Source organism: Thalassophryne amazonica, chromosome 9 (assembly GCF_902500255.1).
Source record: "Thalassophryne amazonica chromosome 9, fThaAma1.1, whole genome shotgun sequence".
In the NCBI taxonomy this organism is placed as follows: Eukaryota; Metazoa; Chordata; class Actinopteri; order Batrachoidiformes; family Batrachoididae; genus Thalassophryne; species Thalassophryne amazonica.
Genome location: NC_047111.1, coordinates 57,542,700 through 57,568,157, shown reverse-complemented (window position 1 = coordinate 57,568,157; position 25,458 = coordinate 57,542,700). Strand labels below are relative to the sequence as shown.

Below are 25,458 nucleotides of genomic sequence, written 5' to 3'. Positions count from 1 at the left end.
ATTGACTATGGTTGCTGGTGTCGCTAACTTCACATTTCTCAAAACAGAGTCGCCAATAACCAGAGTTTGATCCTCGGTGGGTGTGTCGCTGAGTGGGGAAAAACGGTTAGAAATGTGAACGGGTTGGCGGTGTACACGGGGCTTCTGTTTAGGGCTACGCTTCCTCCTCACAGTCACCCAGTCGGCCTGCTTTCCCGGCTGCTCGGGATCTGCCAGAGGGAAACTAACGGCGGCTAAGCTACCTTGGTCCGCACCGACTACAGGGGCCTGGCTAGCTGTAGAATTTTCCACGGTGCGGAGCCGAGTCTCCAATTCGCCCAGCCTGGCCTCCAAAGCTACGAATAAGCTACACTTATTACAAGTACCATTACTGCTAAAGGAGGCCGAGGAATAACTAAACATTTCACACCCAGAGCAGAAAAGTGCGGGAGAGACAGGAGAAGCTGCCATGCTAAACCGGCTAAGAGCTAGTAGCTGCGCTAAGCTAGCGGATTCCTAAAAACACACAAAGTGAATAATGTGTAAATAATTTAGAGGTGATTCAGCAGAAGGAGTGCTTTAGTTAAGGCACGTGAAGATTACACTGTGAAACAAATCGTTATCTAGGTAACTAGATCAATCTAACTGCGCAGATTAAACAGCTAACAGATACAGCAAAACACCGCTGTGCTCCGGAACACGAAGTGATACAATACCGTAGTGAGAGCCAACCACCAGTAGAGGCGATAATGTCTGATTAAGTTTCACTTGCTGTGTGCGGTCAGTTAAAAAAGAACAAAACCATTTTATAAGAATTACATTAACATTCATGTCCTTCAATTTCCTAAAAAGTAGGTGGAGTTGCACAGTATTAAAAGCTGAGCTAAAATCAATAAATAAAGTGCGAACATAAGTTTTTGTGCCTTCCAGATGCTTAGAAACAAGGTGCAACATGCATAGAATGGCATCCTCAGTGCTACGCTCATGCTTATAGGCAAACTGACATGCATCTAACATGGGCTGTACTTCTGTTTTAAGCAGTGACAAAACAAATCTTTCAAAACATTTGGCAATAATTGGGGTCAAGGCTACAGGGCGAAAGTCATTGTTTTCTGTAGCACAGGGCTTTTTGGGCACTGGTATTATAATAGACCTCTTCCATAGAGCTGGGAAATCCTGGTAGGGGGCAGTTTTATTACACCTGGCCATCCTGTGTTAGGCTCAGGAAAACCTCCTTTTGACACTTAGATATATTCCAGGACTTGAGCTGTGCTGGGTTCTCCATTAAAGAATACTTTATGACCTTTGCTTCATGCCTTAGGAGGTTGCATATTGAAGGCAGGCTTCTTGCTATAATGTTGATTTCATAGCATCAAACCTCATCATTACACCCAATACCATGTTGTTTGCACTTAGCAGGAAACTGCTAAGGTTCTTTTTAAAGGTTGAGGTTCTTTTTCAGATCATCCTCTGTCGACCTGAGATATGGTTGTGGGTTAAAATCCCAGTCATTCAGCCATTTCTGAAAGAATCAAACAAGCCCATCTCACACAAAAAATGAAGGTCACCAGAGGGCTGATGCATACCTGAACCGATCTACACACCACAACATTTATGTTGTGGTGTGTAGAAATGTCCCAGTAAATATACATGTGTCTGTAGTTGTGTTTTTGACGATGTATGACTTCATCATACAACGTTTGTGTGACTTCACTATAAAACCAGTCAAACCAACCAATCAGAAATATTTTGCTGATCAATATATGCTTCATCTCACCCATCTGGGCTTCTTGGTTGTTGAAATATACAAAACAAGGTGTTTTTTGGATCACATTTTTATTGATCTTGATCTTTGAACAAACTATCATCTCCAGATATCTATCTAAGTAGTACTGCCAACCACGTTTGAAGGAAAAGCCACTTTTGAGTTATCTTCCTCTTTATCACACCCTCACACGTTTCATGAGCATACTGTAAACACACACACACACACACACACACTAGTGTGAAAAATACCCTACTCGCTGCTTCACTGATGTGCAGGGTTAAAAAAAACCTCCCCCAAAAGCTCATGCCATCACTTTTCTTCCCCATTCTGCAGCTTGGTTTGGATGTCAGCAGAGCCTCATGGCTATGTCTGCATGACCTTATGCATTGAGTATCTGCTACGTGATTTGGCTTAGATATTTACATTAATGAGCAGTTGGACAGTTGTACCTAATGAAGTGGCCAGTGAGTGTGTAAGTAAGATGCATTTGTCTCTCAGCCATCAACAGACTCACAATCAACCATCTGCTGTCCTTTTGACCACATTATCACAGTCATTTCTAGACATTATCTTGACCTCCTCTGTTTGTTGCCAAAATGTTGGTTATCTGTCTGCTGGACTGGAGTTTCAGTTGTTAAACCTTTGAATGTGACAAGCAGCTGTGTGTGCATTATAACTGTATATGTAAATCACTCGTGGAAAAGTCACAAACCTGCTATATTTTGGTTCACACACCAGCAAGCTCGACATTTTGACTCACACACACACACCAAAAAAGGATGCATTTCGTTCTTTCAGGCTGAGTATAGTAATATGCAGTGTTGTGCAAAAAACTTAGGCACCCCCTCCCCACAAATATTTGAATAAAAACTTTACTTTCTTATCAGTGAGAAACATCAAATTTGAAATGCTCAAAGTCAGAAACTTCATTTGTGCATTAAAAGCATGGCAATGCAGACAGCTGCCAATCATCATTTAGTAATAAAATTACTGTAAACCCCGACTTAAAAAATAATTTTCTTATTAATTGCAGGAGATCAAGAAAATGCACATTTTTAAAAGTGAAGCATGTTCACACATTTCTACACACACACACACAAATATCCTGTACCATTTCCAAAATGTGTGTGCAAATATAGTCGCATTGTTGTTGGTGCTTAATATCAGGTGAGAAGACATCAGGATGTCAGATAACAGAAAGCGATTATAAGGACGGGATATGAACTGTGTGGTGCAAAACCCAGGCTTCGGCCATGTGCATGTTATTAAATCTGGTGGATTTTCCATTTCCTGTGTTTGTTTTCATCTTTTGGTTGTTGTAGTGTTGTTCAAAGTGCTGTATGAGGTGTTATTTTTGTTGTTTCATTTCGCTGGTACATCTACGCCACCCACCAAGCAGTCTCTGGAGAATGAGTTGAGCCAATACTGATTTTTAACATCTCACAAAATACTTGGATTTACTGTACTGTCTTCACCGCGCTCGCTTTCTGTGTAAAGGAGGTTTTTGATGCATTTTCACTGTTGCTATGTCAGTAAAGGACCACACTGAGAGAACTGAGATCAGTAGAAGTAGAGACTAGAATTGTATTTATTTCATTTGTGATGCCATCAGAGGCGTACGTGCTTGTGATCCCTTGAGCTCTATGTAACTCTGTTTGCATGAAAGTCAGCAAGATATCTTAAGACTGCCTAGTTTGACTTTGAATCTCCATAGCCACCTCCACACCAGAACCAAACACAACCCAGACCAGATTACCAACCCAGGACCTCCGTCTACTCTGAACACCACTTTCTTACAGTATAATGAGGAGTTCTACAGACAGAAACATGGATGCACTATGGATTCACCAATATGTGCCACCATGGCCAACTGTGCTCCTTCAGAGGAACTACCATATCTCCTGGAGTATAAATCACACTGAAGTATAAATTGCACCAATTTAAAAAATGCCTTTTGAAGAGGAAAAACCCATATGTCAACCTTTTTTTGGTGTTATCACTTCTTTAAGTTAGGATTTATGTGCATTTTTGTACTGTCATTTTTAATATTGGCATTAATTTATTGATTGTTACAGATTATTTTGTTCAGTGCTTTGATTCCTGAGAATGTTCTATATAAATTGTCATAATAATTCATATTATTATCACTTTACAGAGTCGTTGCTAGGCCGGGAGCATAGATTTACGTCAACACTACCTGGCTATACCCGCCCGCTATGCGTAAACAAATGACGTCATAGCGTGCAGCCCAAGAACTGTCCGCAGAGGGAAAAAAAAACTGTCCGCAGAGGAACAGATGAAAAGGCAATAAGTGTGCTTTGGTCCCAATATAGATATTCCGGATGATTTTCTCATGGATAGTATGACAATGAACAGCAGCTAAAGCAGCCAACTTGATGAGGACGCACTGCTGAATTTGGAGAGCAGCGCCAACACGACAAAAGTTAAAGTGAGCCAACTTTTTATGTATGCGTTACGTGTTGTGTATCTCAGTAAAAAGTGATAAAGGGCCTCTGAAAATGCATACAAAAAAAGCATGTTGTTGTATTATTATTATATGGCTGCGATGCTACACATGCTCTGATTGGCTGATTTCCATGCTACCATGACTATTGGTCCGGAACGCGTATCGCATTCGTTACAAAGCAGAAAGCTAAAAACACAATTAGAAAAACCAAGTTGGACATGAACATACTCCATAAATATCTGAACAGCATCAGAAAAAACACACAGCTAACGACCGGACCATCTGCTAACAAGTTCTTGACGGAGATGAAGTGAACAGGTCTGACTACGAGCCATCAGCAGGCGATACCATACGTTTGTGTGTTTATATATAATACCCATATAATAAACGAATTATTAACCTCACTTTCTCCATCTATACAGGAATGTCGGACCTCAGTGTTTTTTGCACGGACCTCATTAACACTCAGTGCGTACTTACACCCCGGTCTGATATTCTCCCATACAGACCTTGCGCTCAGTTAATAATTAATTTTTATTAATAATATGTATATGCTGCGGACATGATGAGCGAAGCTCTTCAGGATCTCAACATGTCATTTTAGGTCCTTCAGACTTTTTTTTTGAGTAAATGCTTCGGTTGAGCATGAGCATGGCTAAAACCTTTCAGCTTCTGGGGGAGCTTTGTTAGAGAGATTAAAAAGAAAATAAGATTATAAAAGCAAACCTTCACTGTGCCTTGTGACACAATCACTACGGTGACCGGTCCAAGATGGTGGCCGCATTTCTTGCGCTTCAGCAACCAATGCGGCGTCTACTCCTCTTTATAATGTCTATGTTCGTCTACCATTGGTTTGTGGCTTTTTACGGCTTTTTATGGCAACGCTGGGGAGATTTTTTGTGCCATTTCCAGTTTGTGCCTTCGTCTACCATAGAGTGAGCGGCGAAGCTCGTATCAATAAAGCATATGTTATTTTTCAGCATATGAGTCATACTGGAGTACAAGTCGCAGGACCTAATAAAGTAATAACTACTAAAAAAAAATGTGATTTATACTTCGGAAAATATGGTACAGCAAGCCACTGGTTCAGATGTCTGGATGACATGTCAAAATCAAAACCCAGGAAGTGCAAGCTTCCACTGAACCCATCAACTCGATGGGTAACAACATCACAAGTTCAAAGCAGAGGATGAGAAGTATAACTGTATGCCTTTTCTGGACTGGGATGTTCACATAAATCAGGACAGGAACTTGCACATTACGGTGAACAACAGGAAACGTGAACAACACAAAATGATGGATGACTGCTGTGGTGACCTTTATTAGAGGCAGCAGAAAACAGAAGAAGGTATGAGTGACATCATGATGAAGTCACAAAGAAGTCATATCGCCAAAAACAAACCACCTTACTCACAATATCCCCACAACCATCACAGTTAGAAGAATCTAAAGCATACGGATCAAAACCTTACACTGATCAGCAAATAATTTGTCATCATTTGGTGTAACTGAAGTCATAAAATGACCTCACAGCCCAGAAAACACATTTTTGAATTTTTTTTCTTTCTTTCTATGAACAATATGTCAGTGTGCAGAGCGTGCACGGTTTGCAGCGGCCTACTGACGCCTTACATTGCTTTCTTCCAAAGTATAAAAATTGATTTGTATACACCCTAAACACTTTTCTCCAAACTTCTACATAACAGCATGTTGTCGCATGTGTTTGTTTGCCATGAGATGAAAAACTGTCAAACATATATCAGTAGCCTTGTGTAACACAAAATAATCTTTTTATCAAAGTATGGCTGAAAGAAGATAAAAAGGGAGGCAGGGAGGATGATCTGAAATCAATCCTGAGAAACCACAATAACAGCAGACAGATAAGCGAGGCTCAGGCTGTGAATTATAACGCCCAGCGGCAGCCTCCTCACGGGCCGATACGTCAGCAAACGTATTGACGCAGATGGGATGATAATGGAAGAGTTATCCCCTCTGAAAGCTGCTGCTTTATTACCTAAGGTAGAGGAAACCTGGGATGATAAAGTGTGTGTGAGGACTTACAGAGGTGTAGAGGAAGCCTTCATTGTTCATGGCCAGGTAGAGTTTGGTCTGCACGCCCTGGATAGCCACGACACGAAGACCCACCGGGATCAGGTTGAACACAGCTGTGGGCAAACACACGCCATGAGCACAACAAACCAACAGGCGAAAACAGGAGAAGTCCTCATCGATATCAAAATTGCCTCAGGTGTGATGATGCTCCCTACCCCCCACCCCTCCGTTCTTCCACACAAAAGCTATTTTACAAACTCGTTGAGGTGCGACGGCAAATGAATTTCCCTGATGATCTACCTCCTGATGTTAAGAATGAGACAAAATGAGGAGGAATCACCAACAGTCAAAAACTGATGCAGAAAAGCAAGGTTTGGTAAACATTTGGGTGTGTGCAGACAAATCTGAACACGAGATGCAAAAAGTCAGAGTTTATGTTTCTTACAAACGTGCAGTGGTATGGTGGTATTTTAGTGGTATGGTTTTCGGTCCATGCGTCCGACCTGCCATATTTCAATATAACTCACAGACTTTAGATCTGAGTTGGACCAAACTTGGCAGAATAACTGAGGGTCAGCCAATGACAAAGTGATTTGAATTTAATGCATTTATATAGCTATTTAATGCTCAAAGTTTGTCACAGTGATGCCTCACATTCACTCATTCACACACAGTGACGTTACACTGCAAAAACTGTGCATTGCAAAATGTCTAGACAGTGAATAATCAAAATATGCCTTAGAACTAGACATTTTAAGATTAGCCTCTGTGTTAAAATAAGGAAAACAATCTTATTCCATTGCTTGGATGATTTGAAATCCATTGTCTTTCTTTTTTACTGGTTAAATATAGCTTGATATTAGCTGGAAAAACTTATTAAAGGACATGTCGCAAGAAAATCATTACAATTGAGATTTAGGCTGTTCGTGAAAATCCGTTGATCCACTGGAATTACTTTGTGCACTTCCGTGACCGGTTTCAAAGTATATGGCATTCGCAACAAACAGCTACGGAGACGTCCGAAAACAAAGTACTAAACCTCAAGTGCCTACTAGACACATGTTGTTAATTCACAGAGATACTGGGATGATGGTTACAATCACCCTCTTGACAGGACACGCATTTAGAAAATGTAGAAAACCTTACATCCAGAATAATATAAAAGCAACACAGCCAGCAGCTAATGACACAACCACAATAGAGGCTGCTCCCCTTTAGAGGGCGCTGTTCTGCTTCATGCTTCTTAACCCTCTGGGGTCCGAGGGCATTTTTTGGACAGTTCACTCGCCTGGCATAAATGTTTTATTATTGCTGTTAACAGCTCTCCCTGCATCCCACAATCAAGTTTTATGTCTCTTTTTTTCAGGACAACCTGTGCTTTCAGAATATATATGCTTTTGTTGTGTTTTATGTGTAATAAAGGTTTATAATCAAAAATAAGGAAGGAAAAAGTAAAGCGAAAAATAATTTTCCACACACATTTATTCAAAACACACAGCAAACTATAATAAACAACTGTTTTGACACTTTATAAAGGTAATTTGAGGTCTTGTGTGAAAGAGTGGACAACAGAAAAGTTCAAACAATAAACACAAATGCACATTTTGAACAATATATACAAAATGGTCTATGCGTTTTTTTGTCTTCATGGTAAAAGCAACAGAGTTATCGGGTAACATTCACATGCAAACTAGTGGAGCAATCATGATAGTTACACATTCTTTGTTTGAGCACGTGAGATTGTCATCAGAGGCTTTCCGTCTGCTCCGTGTGCTTTCAGTGATCGCTGTGCGTAATGGCGCAGGGCACATTTGGAGCCCAATAGTATGTACTCATTAGAGCACCCGGGGCCTATTCAAACGGGCCAACTAGTAACATATCACTCCTGAAAACGATCTTTGGCTTTTCGCGTGAGGTAAATCTGTCCTACGATTGGATTTTGGAAAACCATGTGACGGTGAACCAATTCTGATTGGACGCTCACATTGCGTACGTCATCACACAGCTTCTATGAGGAGTACAAAGATGGCCGATGGCTGGCTCAAAAGTCCGCAGAGTTAACTTTTCAGCAAAGAAAGTAAGTTTCTATCTCATATCATTAAAAAGTTATTTATAATTTAGTAAAGCTTGGTCTTAGCCGTCGTATACGACGGCGTCTGCCCGAGAGGGTTAATGTTGGACTGTTGTTCTCCTGGTTCTCACTTTCACCAGGTTGTGGATCCTGAATGGAGTTATTTGCCAAGGAAGCATTCCATTTTTAATCATGCAAGCATACAAAGACAAACTGTGCAAAATACATGTATTTTTACATTTTGAATTATGCAAACTTGTTATGTTGATCCTGCGCAGTGCGTATCAGCGCATATCTCACGGGTGCTCTTTAAACCAGGTTATGTTGCTTGATCACTGAAACAGGTTGAAAACAAAATATTTTAAATGGTAAATGAAAGGAACTGTGGCTTGGCATACCCTCTTCTTTCAGTAAGCGGGCATCTCCATAGTTCTCCAAGCGAAAGAGTGGGTGTGTCACACCACATCCTATAAGCTCAGTGGTTGTGGCTCAAGGAACAAACAGGACTTCATGGCCTCGGGTACATGGTGCCTGATTCTGTTTTTTTCTCTGGATGATGTGGCTCAATCCAGAAGTGGGAGTGAGTGTCTTCTTCTGTAATGGTCATTACATAGATGGGATCTGTGGACCCAAACTCCCCACCTCCCCTCCCCAGCCAGCCTCCTGTCCTAGACACCAGCAGGAACTCCCAAACTTTCCTGTATAATTGTATTGTCAATTGTGTTGGTAGCATGGCCCAAGCAGAGGGTCACCCCTTTGAGTCTGGTCTGCTTGAGGTTTCTTCCTCAAATCATCAGAAGGAGTTTTTCTTTACCACTGTCGTCTGTGTGCTTGCTCTAGTCTAGGGGTTGGTACGGTTAGACCTTACTTGTGTAAAGCACCTTGAGGCAACTTTGTTGTTGTGATTTGGTGCGATATAAATGAAAAAAAAAAATACTAAAACACTAAAAACAAACTGAAATCTCTATAATGATGCAGAAAAGTCCAAGATCATGTAATAAAAAAATGAAAGAAGGCGATTCCAAGAGGGATAAAACTAGAGTAGTGCTTGGAGTGAAATATGAACGTTAGTGTGCGCTGTAGACGGAGCTAATGCTGTGTCAACATTCAGATTTCACTGCCAACTTAATGAGAGTGTGAGTACAAGATCGATGCAGGCATTTATTTGATTTATTCATTAGTTGTGGGTTTTCGACAGGCCAATAAATAACTATTATGTTGTGCTGTTATTATTTATAGGCTTAGCGGAGCAGGTACAAATGATCATACTAACGACAGTTAACAGACCTTTTTTTTTTTATTACCAGTTGATAGCATGGTGAATTATTTTTTAAAAAGTAGTGAAACTTTAACCAATCATAAAGAATACATCCAATGTATTTTCAATCATTTCTTTCACATCAAAATGAAATATAAAACATCATTGATTTGCATATTCATTTCATCATTTATCAGTCCAATCTGCATGGCCTGAATCACAAATAAATGTTTAAATTAAACTGATTTGACTGACCTGGTCCATCTGTGGGTGAATTGCTGTCGTAGCTCCACCAGATGTTGAACGCACTATGTTTATGTTACATTATGTTCATCATTTTCCATTTAACATTCATATATACTGGTGTGCGGACTAATGAAGCAGTTTCAGAATGAAATTTTAGCGGATATCATTATATTTCCAGGAGAAAACACTGTATTCAATCAATAATTAATATACATAGAAATACGTAGTCTGCTTTAAACTCCTCACCTCGAAGCAGGAAAACACACATATGTCTTTGTTTGGCAGATTTTTCATCAGCCTTCAACTGTATGCAGCCTTTTGTCATTGCTCATAGGCTTTCAGAAATACCCAGTGTTGATTTGGGAACTATATGCTGGTTAGTTGATTTTCTGACAACTAGGCCTCAGGGAACTTGTGTTAATGAAACCCTGTCCGAGACTCTGTTGTGTTCCACAGGCTCGCTCCAGGGATGCGTTTTGTCACCTCTATTGTTCATGCTTTACACGAACGACTGTTCGAGTCGAGGTTCATTATAAAATTTGCTGATGACTCTGTGATTGTTGGCCTTCTGCAGGACCATGAGGTAGGCCACGGGCCAGTCTTTGACTATTTTGTTAGATGGTGTGACGATTCTTATTTGCAACTTAACCTGTCAAAAACAAAAGACATGATAATTGATTTTCGTAAGGAACCACCTGTCGCAGCCCAAACCCTTGTCAAAGGTACAGCTGTGGACATAGTTAGTCATTATTACAAGTACTTAGGCATCATCCTGGATGACAAACTGTCTTTTGAGACCAACTCAGATGCCATCTGCAGGAAAGTAAATCAGAGGCTGTTTTATTTGAGGAAACTGAGGTCTTTTAATGTCGATAAGAAGTGTCTTAAACTGTTTTACTCATCTTTTATTGAGTTTGTTTTAACATTTGCAATGATTTGTTGGTTTGGGAGCCTCAGCATAAAAAATAAGAGCAGGATGAAGAATGTGGTCAAACTCTGCCAAAAAAAAAAAACAACTGGCACTAGCCTGAGTGAATTTGATGTTTATCAAACCAGAGCCACTCAGAGGGCAAGGGCCATTTTGGCCAATCCTCTCCATCCTCTTCATGCAGAGTTTTGACTCCTCCCATCTAAGAGGAGGTATTTAGTCCATTGTCAGGTCAAATCAAATAGATATTTAAAATCCTTTGTCCCATCTGCCATTAGATTCCTTAATAGGCTGTAGGTGAACTTGTTGGGAACAATATACTGCACTTTGTGATGACTATGTATGTATTGATCTGTATTATCACGTGTGCCATGAGATTTTATTGTCTGCTTTTGAAATTTTGCTGCACACCAAATTGCCCTCCGGGGACATTAAAGATTTTCAAACAATCACACTCACACGCACACCTATGGACAATTTAAAGTTTCCAATCCATCGAACCTGCATGTCTTTGGATGTGGGTGGAAGCTGGAGCACCCGGAGGGAACCCACACAAACACGAGGAGAACATGCAACACCACACAGAAAGGCCACAGATGGGAAATGATCCTATGACCTTCTTTCTGTGAGGGAACAGTGCTAACCACTAAGCCACCTTGCTAGATACCTGAATTACTTTTTTCTAGAAGTGGCCCAAATAAATTAAAATGTGTAAAAGCCCAAAGAGGGGTGTTGAAATTTTACATCCACTGTACGTCAGTGAAGTCTGAAATGAGATGTTTGAATCCTAAAGTTTGCTTGTGGCAGGAGAATACACACAGTCAAGTAACTGTGGGACTTTGAGGATGTGTAAAATGAAGGGTAAGAGGAAAATAACATATTTTGCACAAGATAATGTAAAGTAGCAACAATATGTCATCAAACACATATTAGTTGGTATTAAAAAATTACTGCACAATTACGCGCATGGTAAACAATTATTCCTGTTTACACAATAAAACCTCTGCAGCAGTAACATAATTGACTGTGGGCATATTGACACATGCTTTAATTATCCAGATACAGGAGACTGGCTTCATGTGTTCACATTGTGTTTACAACATGTAACCTCCTCATTACTGTGTGTGCACACCTTTTGTTGGCAGGATTTTGACCTTTCATGCGGCCGCTGGTGGCCTGAAAAGCAGCTAAGACAAATGTGTGATGCTGGCAACACCGGCTGTGGACAAGCATGAAGAAGATTGCTGTCTGAAGCAGGAGAGCAGAACTGAATTAGGCGTATCAATCACACGCTGCAGGCTGTGCACATGAGACAGAGACCGAGAGACTGTCCAATGGTGCTCTCCATGTTAAGTCCTGTGATTTGAACACCCCCTGTCCTGTGCATACTATATGCAGTTTTTCATACAGATGGAAGACCAGCATGTCTGTCTCATGCAGTGGCGTCTGTATGGTTTAGAGTCACTGAGCTGGACGAAATTCAATTTAAACGGTCACAGGCAGATAACTCCAGTCTATTAAATTTAAATGCTAGAAACTTTCATTTGTCACCCAGTGAAGTTCATGTTTCAAAATTAAATTAATAAATGAAGAATAAATAATATGCAGTCCAGTCTATAAGTATTGAGACACATAACACGATTTTTGCAGTTTTGTCTCTGTACACCACCACGATGGAGTTGAAATGAAACGATCGAAATATGCTAACAACATACAACCCCAATTCCAATGAAGTTGGGACGTTGTGTAAAATGTAAATAAAAACAGAATACAATGATTTGCAAATCCTCTTCAAACTGATAAACTTTATTCTTTTTGTGCAAATATTTGCTCATTTTGAAATGGATACCTGCAACACGTTTCAAAAAAGCTGGGACAGTGGTATGTTTACCACTGTGTTACATCACCTTTCCTTCTAACAACACTCAATAAGCATTTGGGAACTGAGGACACTAATTGTTGAAGCTTTGTAGGTGGAATTCTTTCCCATTCTTGCTTGATGTACGTCTTCAGTTGTTCAACAGTCCGGGGTCTCCATCGTTGTATTTTTTGCTTCATAATGCGCCACACATTTTCAATGGGCGGCAGATCTGGACTGCAGGCAGGCCAGTCTAGTACCCGCACTCTTTTACTACGAAGCCACGCTGTTGTAACACGTGCAGAATGTGGCTTGGCATTGTCTTGCTGAAATAAGCAGGGACATCCCTGAAAAAGACGTTGCTTGAATGGCAGCATGTGTTGCTCCAAAACCTGGATGTACCTTTCAGCATTGATGGTGCCATCACAGATGTGTAAGTTGCCCATGTCATGGGCACTAACACACCCCCATACCATCACAGATGCTGGCTTTTGAACTTTGCGCTGTAACTTTTGCCTGTTACATCCAAGTGGAGAGCTTCAATGGGTTGAGAAGAAGCATGAAGAAAGAAACATGTTTATATAGCCTGATACTAAAAACAAAACAAAACAAAACCCCAGTTTTGGACTCTGTAGTTTCCTCCTCCAAGACAACTGTTGTTTTGTCGCCGGGGAGGGTTCACTGGTCCTAACCTCTTTATTTCATTTGATGGTGTATATTACAACCCCAAAGTGATTTTAAAGTTCACAAATAAATGTAATACTTTCAAATAGCTAACAAACCAGATCCAGTTGTTCAATTTACAAAAATTAAACATATGATTCTGCTGACATACACCATTAATCACCATTAATTGTGCTGTTGTCTATAAATCTGTTGAATTGAAAATCAACAAATAATATACAAGTAACGAATGTTTATGAGTTCAATGGTATGAATATTTCATGAGGTGAAAGCTGGAATGTTCCAGCTTTCACCGACGTGTGTGCACATGAGAGTGCAATGGTACCGAATGTATGGAACCAAATTTGCACTGTAAATGGAACCAAGCCGCACTCTGAATGCAATGCAACACAAATGGGATGAATTAATCCATATCATGTGACATACAAAGCACCAATCAAATGACAAGAATCCACTCAGCCGTTATATAACAGTAATTCACCATAATTAAATGTTTTTTTTCATTGTCACACTTTTGTAACATTACTTACCTACTTTAGCACAACATATAGCCTACCATAAATGTAAAAACAACTTCATCAAGCTCTCATTAATACTAGGACTAGTGGACCCTACGACTAGTGGAAAGTTCCCAGGGTGGCCACGACGAATACAGTCAGATCCACATTGGTATTTGGCACAAGTTTTACACCGGATGCCCTTCCTGAGGCTACGTCAGTTTTACCTGGAGAAACACACACAGCCCCTGGTGTTCCAAAGAGGTCTCCCATCCAAGTACTAACCAGTACTGCTGCCCTCCAAGACAACTATATGGGGTGGGGGGGTTGATTTTTTTCTAACTTCTTAGTTTAAGACATTTAAAGCCATACATTTATATATAATTTGGGGTGTGGTCACTTTGAGTTGGCTTTCAAATCTCATAGCATTGGCAGCTCAGAACCCAGTAGATGTGGTCACTAGCTGTTGTGGAGGGCTGTCTGAAATTTTCAGCATTTTATTACAAATGCCTAGAATAATATGGTTTGTTGTGTGGTGAAACGTCCTAATGGATCATCTAATACGTCCCTGCTACAACAGTCACACTGAGTGAAATTTTGTTTTATTTAATGCTGCATGCTAATAGCATTAGCACTTTTAGCAGATGTCAGCAGGCTCATCCGTTATGTTGCGTTAACGCTTGAATAGTGAGAGAATAAACGGCTCATAACTTTTAATGTGCACACCAAACCATACTATTATGAGAACCACTGCGTAGTCCCAAAAAATATGATTTAATAAACACCTGAATTGAGGTTAGCCTGTCAACTTAGCTTGTTTGGAGTTGAAGATATGAACATTTTCAAGCTTCTTTTGTCACATATTGGAGTCATCCAAGCTCCACCTCTTTATCCATTTATGTTTTCATCATGACATAGCCAGAGTCAGTGCTGCCAACATGGCGACTGCCAGACGTGGGGGTCAAATCGACTGTTGTGGGTCTCTATAGAAAACCTATGGCTGATGTCACACACTCTTTATCCAGTATATTTACAGTCTGTGGTTGCACCACCACTTACAGAGCTTCATGGTGGAATGGAGCAGAGATTGACAAGACAATACATTAAATCTAAGAAAAAGTCTCCCATGTGCCATCATCTTTTTTTGGAAATTCCTCACTGTTCGACTCCACCATCAAGCTGGAGACCCTGTGATGCAACAGGCAAAAGTTGCACTCTGCAAAGTTTCTCCATCACCAGCCTGAGATGTCTCTAACGTGTTCAGATTTGTCATAAGAGTCTTGGTGGTTTCCCTCACTGGTCTACTTGCACAGTCACTCACTTTTTGAGAAATGCCTCCTACATACAGATATTGGATCTCCTATGGTGACCCCAAGCAAAAAGGGAAAAACTGAAAGAACCGTTTATACTTCTTAGTGATTGACATACAGTAGTGTTCAGAATAGTGCTATGTGACTAAAAAGATTAATCCAGGTTTTGAGTATATTTCTTATTGTTACATGGGAAACAAGGTACCAGTAGATTCAGTAGATTCTCACAAATCCAACAAGACCAAGCATTCATGATATGACACTCTTAAGGCTATGAAATTGGGCTATTAGTAAAAAAAGTAGAAAAGGGGGTGTTCACAATAATAGTAGCATCTGCTGTTGACGCTACAAACTCAAAACTATTATGTTCAAACTGCTTTTTTAGCAATCCTGTGAATCACTAAACTAGTATTTAGTTGTATAACTACAGGGGGTGTTCACAATAATAGTAGTGTGGCATTCAGTCAGTGAGTTCATCAATTTTGTGGAACAAACAGGTGTGAATCAGGTGTCCCCTATTTAAGGATGAAGCCAGCACCTGTTGAACATGCTTTTCTCTTTGAAAGCCTGAGGAAAATGGGACGTTCAAGACATTGTTCAGAAGAACAGCGTAGTTTGATTAAAAAGTTGATTGGCGAGGGGAAAACTTGTACGCAGGTGCAAAAAATTATAGGCTGTTCATCTACAATGATCTCCAATGACTTAAAATGGACAAAAAACCAGAGACGCGTGGAAGAAAACAGAAAACAACCATCAACATGGATAGAAGAATAACCAGAAAGGCAAAGGCTCACCCATTGATCAGCTCCAGGATGATCAAAGACAGTCTTACCAGTTACCTGTAAGTGCTGTGACAGTTAGAAGACGCCTGTGTGAAACTAATTTATTTGCAAGAATCCCCCACAAAGTTCCTCTGTTAAATAAAAGACATGTGCATAAGAGGTTACAATTTGCCAAAGAACACATCAACTGGCCTAAAGAGAAATGGAGGAATATTTTGTGGACTGATGAGAGTAAAATTGTTCTTTTTGGGTCCAAGGGCCGCAGACAGTTTGTGAGACGACCCCCAAACTCTGAATTCAAGCCACAGTTCACAGTGAAGACAGTGAAGCATGGTGGAGGAGAGAGCATATCTCACCCATATTGGTCTCTCTTCATTGGCTTCCTGTTAATTCTAGAATAGAATTTAAAATTCTTCTTCTTACTTATAAGGTTTTGAATAATCAGGTCCCATCTTATCTTAGGGACCTCATAGTACCATATCACCCCAATAGAGCGCTTCACTCTCAGACTGCAGGCTTACTTGTAGTTCCTAGGGTTTGTAAGAGTAAAATGGGAGGCAGAGCCTTCAGCTTTCAGGCTCCTCTCCTGTGGAACCAGCTCCCAATTCGGCCAATTCGGATCAGGGAGACAGACACCCTCTCTATTTTTAAGATTAGGCTTAAAACTTTCCTTTTTGCTAAAGCTTATAGTTAGGGCTGGATCAGGTGACCCTGAACCATCCCTTAGTTATGCTGCTATAGACTTAGACTGCTGGGGGGTTCCCATGATGCACTGAGTGTTTCTTTCTCTTTTTGCTCTGTATGCATCACTCTGCTTTTAATCATTAGTGATTGATCTCTGCTCCCCTCCACAGCATGTCTTTTTCCTGGTTCTCTCCCTCAGCCCCAACCAGTCCCAGCAGAAGACTGCCTCTCCCTGGGCCTGGTTCTGCTGGAGGTTTCTTCCTGTTAAAAGGGAGTTTTTCCTTCCCACTGTCGCCAAGTGCTTGCTCACAGGGGGTCGTTTTGACCGTTGGGGTTTTTCCGTAATTATTGTATGGCCTTGCCTTACAATATAAAGCGCCTTGGGGCAACTGTTTGTTGTGATTTGGCGCTATATAAATAAAATTGATTTGATTTGATTTTGATTTGGTGCAAGTATCATGATATGGGCATGTTTCTCCTACTATGGTGTTGGGCCTATATATCGCATACCAGGTATCATGGATCAGTTTGGATATGTCAAAATACACTCAACAAAAATATAAACGCAACACTTTTGGTTTTGCTCCCATTTTGTATGAGATGAACTCAAAGATCTAAAACTTTTTCCACATACACAATATCACCATTTCCCTCAAATATTGTTCACAAACCAGTCTAAATCTGTGATAGTGAGCACTTCTCCTTTGCTGAGATAATCCATCCCACCTCAGAGGTGTGCCATATCAAGATGCTGATTAGACACCATGATTAGTGCACAGGTGTGCCTTAGACTGCCCACAATAAAAGGCCACTCTGAAAGGTGCAGTTTTATCACACAGCACAATGCCACAGATGTCGCAAGATTTGAGGGAGCGTGCAGTTGGCATGCTGACAGCAGGAATGTCAATCAGAGCTGTTGCTCGTGTATTGAATGTTCATGTCTCTACCATAAGCCGTCTCCAAAGTCGTTTCAGAGAATTTGGCAGTACATCCAACCAGCCTCACAACCGCAGACCACGTGTAACCACACCAGCCCAGGACCTCCACATCCAGCATGTTCACCTCCAAGATCGTCTGAGACCAGCCACTCGGACAGCTGCTGAAACAATCGGTTTGCATAACCAAAGAATTTCTGCACAAACTGTCAGAAACGTCTCAGGGAAGCTCATCTGCATGCTCGTCATCCTCATCGGGGTCTCGACCTGACTCCAGTTCGTCGTCGTAACCGACCTGAGTGGGCAAATGCTCACATTCATTGGCGTTTGGCACGTTGGAGAGGTGTTCTCTTCACAGATGATGCGAAGGAGATGTGTTGCACTGCATGAGGCAAATGGTGGTCACACCAGATACTGACTGGTATCCCCCCCCAATAAAACAAAACTGCACCTTTCAGAGTGGCCTTTTATTGTGGGCAGTCTAAGGCACACCTGTGCACTAATCATGGTGTCTAATCAGCATCTTGGTATGGCACACCTGTGAGGTGGGATGGATTATCTCAGCAAAGGAGAAGTGCTCACTATCACAGATTTCAACTGGTTTGTGAACAATATTTGAGGGAAATGGTGATATTGTGTATGTGGAAAAAGTTTTAGATCTTTGAGTTCATCTCATACAAAATGGGAGCAAAACCAAAAGTGTTGCGTTTATATTTTTGTTGAGTATACTTGAAGAGGTCATGTTGCCTTATGCTGAAGAGGACATGCCCTTGAAATGGGTGATTCAACAAGACAATGACCCCAAGCACACTACAACCCCTGGCAAAAATTATGGAATCACCGGCCTCGGAGGATGTTCATTTAGTTGTTTAATTTTGTAGAAAAAAAGCAGATCACAGACATGACACAAAACTAAAGTCATTTCAAATGGCAACTTTCTGGCTTTAAGAAACACTATAAGAAATCCGGGAAAAAAAATTGTGGCAGTCAGTAACGGTTACTTTTTTAGACCAAGCAGAGGGAAAAAATATGGAATCACTCAATTCTGAGGAAAAAATTATGGAATCATGAAAAACAATGAAAAAAACGCTCCAACACATCACTAGTATTTTGTTGCACCACCTCTGGCTTTTATAACAGCTTGCAGTCTCTGAGGCATGGACTTAATGAGTGACAAACAGTACTCTTCATCAATCTGGCTCCACCTTTCTCTGATTGCTGTTGCCAGATCAGCTTTGCAGGTTGGAGCCTTGTCATGGACCATTTTCTTCAACTTCCACCAAAGATTTTCAATTGGATTAAGATCTGGACTATTTGCAGGCCATGACATTGACCCTATGTGTCTTTTTGCAAGAAATGTTTTCACAGTTTTTGCTCTATGGCAAGATGCATTATCATCTTGAAAAATGATTTCATCATCCCCAAACATCCTTTCAATTGATGGGATAAGAAAAGTGTCCAAAATATCAACGTAAACTTGTGCATTTGTTGATGATGTAATGACAGCCATCTCCCCAGTGCCTTTACCTGACATGCAGCCCCATATCATCAATGACTCATCTTTATAAATCTCATTGGAATGGCACCAAGCAAAAGTTCCAACATCATCACCTTACCCAATGCAGATTCGAGATTCATCACTGAATATGACTTTCATCCAGTCATCCACAGTCCACGATTGCTTTTCCTTAGCCCATTGTAAGCTTGTTTTTTTCTGTTTAGGTGTTAATGATGGCTTTCGTTTAGCTTTTCTGTATGTAAATCCCATTTCCTTTAGGTGGTTTCTTACAGTTTGGTCACAGACGTTGACTCCAGTTTCCTCCCATTCATTCCTCATTTGTTTTGTTGTGCATTTTCGATTTTTGAGACATATTGCTTTAAGTTTTCTGTCTTGACGCTTTGATGTCTTCCTTGGTCTACCAGTATGTTTGCCTTTAACAACCTTCCCATGTTGTTTGTATTTGGTCCAGAGTTTAGACACAGCTGACTGTGAACAACCAACATCTTTTGCAACATTGTGTGATGATTTACCCTCTTTTAAGAGTTTGATAATCCTCTCCTTTGTTTCAATTGACATCTTTCGTGTTGGAGCCATGATTCATGTCAGTCCACTTGGTGCAACAGCTCTCCAAGGTGTGATCACTCCTTTTTAGATGCAGACTAACGAGCAGATCTGATTTGATGCAGGTGTTAGTTTTGGAGATGAAAGTTTACAGGGTGATTCCATAATTTTTTCCTCAGAATTGAGTGAGTCCATATTTTTTTCCCTCTGCTTGGTCTAAAAAAGTAACCGTTACTGACTGCTACAATTTTTTTTTCCTGATTTCTTATAGTGTTTCTTAAAGCCAGAAAGTTGCCATTTGAAATGACTTTAGTTTTGTGTCATGTCGGTGATCTGCTTTTTTTCTACAAAATTAAACAACTGAATGAACATCCTCCGAGGCTGGTGATTCCATAATTTTTGCCAGGGGTTGTAGTAAACAAGCAAAATCTTGGTTCCAAACAAACAAAATTAATGCCTCGCAGACGTGAAGAAATCATGAAAAACTGTGGTTATACAACTAAATACTAGTTTAGTGATTCACAGGATTGCTAAAAAAGCAGTTTGAACATAATAGTTTTGAGTTTGTAGCGTCAACAGGAGATGCTACTATTATTGTGAACACCCCCTTTTCTACTTTTTTTACTAATAGCCCAATTTCATAGCCTTAAGAGTGTGCGTATCATGAATGCTTGGTCTTGTTGGATTTGTGAGAATCTACTGAATTTACTGGTACCTTGTTTCCCATGTAACAATAAGAAATATACTCAAAACCTGGATTAATCTTTTTAGTCACATAGCACTACTATTATTCTGAACACTACTGTATATGCAGTCCAAGATATATTCAGTGACATGGAAATGTTCATGTATCCATCCCCTGACTGGCCTAAAGAAAAGTGGCTGTAAAAGCAATCATTTGTATTCAAAACAATCCTAATATCTCACTTGTCCAATTACTTATGACCTCTGAAAATGGCAGGACTGTGTATATAAATTGCTGAAATTCCTAAATAATTGATATGATAATTTTGCTAAACCTCTTGAATTAAACCTGACGGTCTGGTCTGCCCTTTTAGCACATCTTGATGGCTTCATTTCAATGTTGCAGATACAAAATTAGACAGACTACATCACTGTCCAAATACTTTTGGACCTGAGTGGAGCACAGTGTCATGAGAAACATTATTTTCCTCCCTTGTTAGCTTAGAGGAACAATTTTTTATGCAGTTTTCAGGGCGTGAAGCCATTTCACAGCAAGGGGTGCAACAAAAAATGAAGGAATCTGGGCTCGTTATTGGAATAATTAACGCAACTCTGATGCTGAAAAGCCATCAACATCCAGGCTAAGAGACTGAATCTGACAGAAAATCTCAACATGTGAAGTCTAAAGGTCCTGTAACAGAGTTACAAATTTTCCATAAGTAACTCCGTAAACACTTCTACATAATCAGCTCTGAACTTTTGGATTCTGACAAATCCGGGTGAGCACCAGTCAGCCTCCAATTTTGAGCCACGATGACAAATTTTAACATAGTTTGCTGTTATTCTTTTATATATTGCTTTAAAAGGCAATGATTATGAAGACTTGTTGCTCATCACAGGATCCTGGTGGCCACCAAGGTCACTTTTGCTTGTTTGACAGAGAAGAAAAGAAAAATGTGTAATGTTTAGCATCAATGGCATCATCGCCACTGAATGCCAGAATGTTTTGAGACTGTTTTTTTTTTTTTTCTAAAAATGTCTGTTCAGGCACAGTGTAAAATGTCCTGCTCACATGCATCCGGTTGGGTTCCCACTAGAAAAAAAGCAAAACGGAAAAGTCACAGGATAATCGCAAGCCCCGTAGCAACTTATGTGCAAGAATACATGGTCATCCTGAATTGCGCTGGACACTATCTTGGATTAGCGTGACAATCTGCAACAAACTTTTGAACTGTTCAAAATTTTGAAGTAATTGAGGACCCAGCCAGGTCAACAGCAAGCTCGTGGCAATTTAACCGGGCCATCTGCAGCGTCCCGGGAACCCTGCTGCAAGCTGATAGCATTAGACTTGTATCTGTGTAGGCTCTCAGTTGTCCAGGTGGTTTCCATAGTAGAGAAGCTTGAATCTTCGACTGGACTGGGTTGCTTGACGCGAGGACGTTTCGCTTCAAATCGCAGAAGCTTCCTCAGCTAAAATTCTTGCTCTGGTGGTCTGACTTCTGTCTTGACTCTTGTAGAGAAGAATAATCAAGAAGTCACAAAAGCTGGAGTTTTAAACCTAACCAGACCCCTCCTACCGAGAGGCAGACTGCTATAGGCTAGTGACTAAACAATAGCTCTAATTAGCACTTATTGTGCTCTAGTTAGCACCCTCCTAATGACAGGGCAGCTGTCCCTCCTAATGATGGGACGGACCCTCTCCTGATGGCTCCCTTGACGACTCTGCTGATGACGTGAATGACTCATTACCATGAACAACAGACTGAAACTGCTTTGACCTGAGTACCCCATTGTAAACAGGGGATAAAGCGTGTCTCAGACCCCCTCCCCGGTTAAGGCTGGGTTTCAAACGTTTCACAAAGAATGCCTCCTTGACCCCTCTCTCAAACCATTTCTTCTCTCTGGCTAATATTTTAACTTCCTTGTCCTCAAACGTGTGGTTAGTGTCTTTAAGGTGGAGATGAACTGCAGACTGAGGTCCACTGGCGCCCTCTCTGCGGTGCTGGTATAGCCTTTTGTGTAAAGGTTGCTTAGTCTCACCTATGTAGTGTTCGTTACAGTTTTCCTGACATCTGATAGAATACACTACATTGCTCTGTTTGTAACTAGGGATCCTGTCCTTAGGGTGAACTAATTTCTGTCTCAAGGTGTTAACTGGTTTAAAGTAAACTGGGATTTTGTGCTGTCTGAAGATCCTCTGTAGTTTTTCCCCTACTCCTGCTAAATAAGGGAGAGACACTCATCTTCTTCTTGTCTCCGTCTCCTGTCTATCTGGTCTCTTTGTTCTTTGGGACTTCTGCACTTCTTCTGCACTTTGTCCAGCGTTTGAAACCCAGCCTTAACCGGGGACTGGGTCTGAGACATGCTTTATCCCCTGTTTACAATGGGGTACTCAGGTCAAAGCAGTTTCAGTCTGTTGTTCATGGTAATGAGTCATTCACGTCATCAGCAGAGTCGTCAAGGGAGCCATCAGGAGAGGGTCCGTCCCATCATTAGGAGGGACAGCTGCCCTGTCATTAGGAGGGTGCTAACTAGAGCACAATAAGTGCTAATTAGAGCTATTGTTTAGTCACTAGCCTACAGCAGTCTGCCTCTCGGTAGGAGGGGTCTGGTTAGGTTTAAAACTCCAGCTTTTGTGACTTCTTGATTATTCTTCTTTACAAGAGTCAAGACAGAAGTCAGACCACCAGAGCAAGAATTTTAGCTGAGGAAGCTTCTGCGATTTGAAGCGAAACGTCCTCGCATCAAGCAACCCAGTCCAGTCGAAGAGTCAAGCTTCTCTATTATTAGACTTGTACCAAACACTGATGGAGATCTGTGCCTGATCTGTTATCCTAAAGCTCACTGCAACAGTGTGGCAAGCAGGCAGCGAAATTCTCCATCTCAAGAATAGGTGTCACCAGTGGCAAGGTCACTCCCAGCTTCAACTCCACCCTTTTTTCCAGCTTCAGACGTCGTTTGCTTCCCGATTTATATCTGAAATCGAACTGGAATCTAACGGGAATATGCAGTGCAGCAGATAAGAGAATATTTACAGAGGAATCCTTCAAGTGGTGATGAAAGCACCAAATTTGGCACAAATACTCCTTAGACATTACTATCTTGAAAAAGCAAAGTGTCCACTTGAATTTTCAATAGGCAGCCAGGTAGGGGTCAATTGAAGAATTATACAGGGGTTAAAATATACAAATGCTCCAATCATATTGAAATGTATTCCATATTATTTGTCTGATCACAAAGAGTCCAAAAAGGTATAGTTTGGACTATCTATGACTGAAATCTATGGAGTTATGGGGTCAAAATAGCAAAAATGGTGACAAAGGTCAATTTCAGTTTGTACAGGAGTCAAAAGTTAAAGTTGCTCCAATTTTAGTAAAAAGTTTTAGTAAAAAGTAAAAGTAAATTTTTTTAGTAAAAAGTAGTGCAAATTATTGGTTGAGCTAATAGAATTAATATAAATAATAAATGGAATAGTTTTGACTATCTTGAGTGTTTGGTCTCCAAAGTAAAGGTCAAACAATGTCAATGTCCATTGGATTCTATGACATGTGACATTTATTACCAGTAACATGATAACTAAGCATGACACATGGTGCAAACTATTCCTTTTTAAAACCCTGTTAACTCAACCAATAATTTGCATTTTTTTTTCCATAATTAGAGCAACTTTAACTTTTGACCCCTGTACAAACTGAAATTCACCTTTGTCGCCATTCTTGCTGTTTTCACCCCATAACTCCCGAACATTCAGTCACAGATAGTCCAAACTATACCTTTTTGGAATCTATGTAAGTAGACAAATAATGTGGTATAGTTTTCAATATGATTGGAGCATCTTTTAATTTTTACCCCTGTGTAATTCTTCAATTGGCCCCTACCTGGCTACCGATAGAAAATTCAAGTGGACACCCTGCCTTTTCAAAAGGGTAATGTATTTGTGCCAAATTTAGTGCTTGCATCACCATTTGAAACATTTTTTTCAGATATCCGCTGCACTGATGTAGACATTAGCGCTAAAGTGCAAATATGAAACTAGCCCTGCAGTACGTATGCTGCTTCATGTGTTACGTTAATGAAATTGATAATTTTTTTGTCCCGAGTGTTATTAAAATCAGAACAGCTGACTTGGCCAAAATGATATGAAAACACTGCCTTTCTCTGAGAAAGATATTTTTATTAAAGAGCCGAAGTGTTGAGGTCATCAGCAGCTCTAGAATGGAACTAATGGGGCTTCGCCCTCAAAGAACTTTAACAGCCCCCGTACCCCACCAGAAATTTAACATGTGCCATCATAAATCCAGTTTTCAGGCCCAGATTCTAACTACCACCATCATTCTCTGTTTTATTTTGTCCTATACTGCCACCCGCCCCCAGTCTCTACAGCCTTGGTGAGATGTTGTTTATGCACTGCTCTGGGATCAAGCAAGCACATTCACCCCACTAACACAACGTGCTTATTTTTTTCATGATTCTGCTTGCTGTGGCAGAGCAGGGGTGGTGGCCAAGTGGTTAATGTGCTTGGTTTCAGTTCAGAAGGTTCTGGGTTCAAATCCCACCCCTGCCACATTTCTCCATGTAATGTGGAGTTGCGTCAGGAAGGGCATCCAGCGTAAAAAACTTGTGCCAATTCAACAAGCAGATCCACCTTGGATTTGCTGTGGCGACCCCAAGTGCAAACAAGGGAGCAGCCGAAGGGACTTACTTTTACTGCTTGCTGTGGCATACTCGCATGATTAAAAAGTGATTATTTTCTTGTCAAACAACTTCACCCAGCCACCAGAATCAAGTGAATTTGAGAAACCGGAGGATGAAAGTCCAACATACTGAGAAAGTGAAAGAGAATAGCGCCACCTAAAGGAGGACATCCTCTATCTCAACCACATCTTTTGTTGGTTTATGTGAATTAAAATGACGTCGTAGACATTTGAAATTTACTTTAAAGAGCATACAGTGGATATAGAAAGTCTACACACCCTTGAGCTTTTAGACATTTTAATTCCATTGTGCCAATAATAAAAAAAACAATAATGATGGCTTCTCTGTATAAGAATTCCTAAAATGATCACTTTTAAATCATTGCTTTTACACCCAGTTTTCTTTAGACAAGTCAGAGGATGGATACATAAATATTTTGAAATCACTGAATATGTCTTGGACTTCATTCAAATAAATTAATAAGAAACACAAACGCTA

At 40.5% G+C, this 25,458-nt stretch overlaps 1 protein-coding gene across 2 annotated transcripts in view; it reads right to left on the bottom strand.

Annotated features, from left to right (window-relative positions):
* LOC117517173 (fibroblast growth factor 13-like) overlaps positions 1-25,458 on the bottom strand; it is a 74,315-nt gene that overhangs the window by 18,590 nt on the left and 30,267 nt on the right. For both annotated transcript variants that reach the window (XM_034178101.1, XM_034178100.1), the window contains exon 3: positions 6,276-6,379. In XM_034178101.1, coding sequence (XP_034033992.1) covers positions 6,276-6,379 — 104 coding nt within the window. The remainder of the gene's footprint in view (positions 1-6,275; positions 6,380-25,458) is intronic.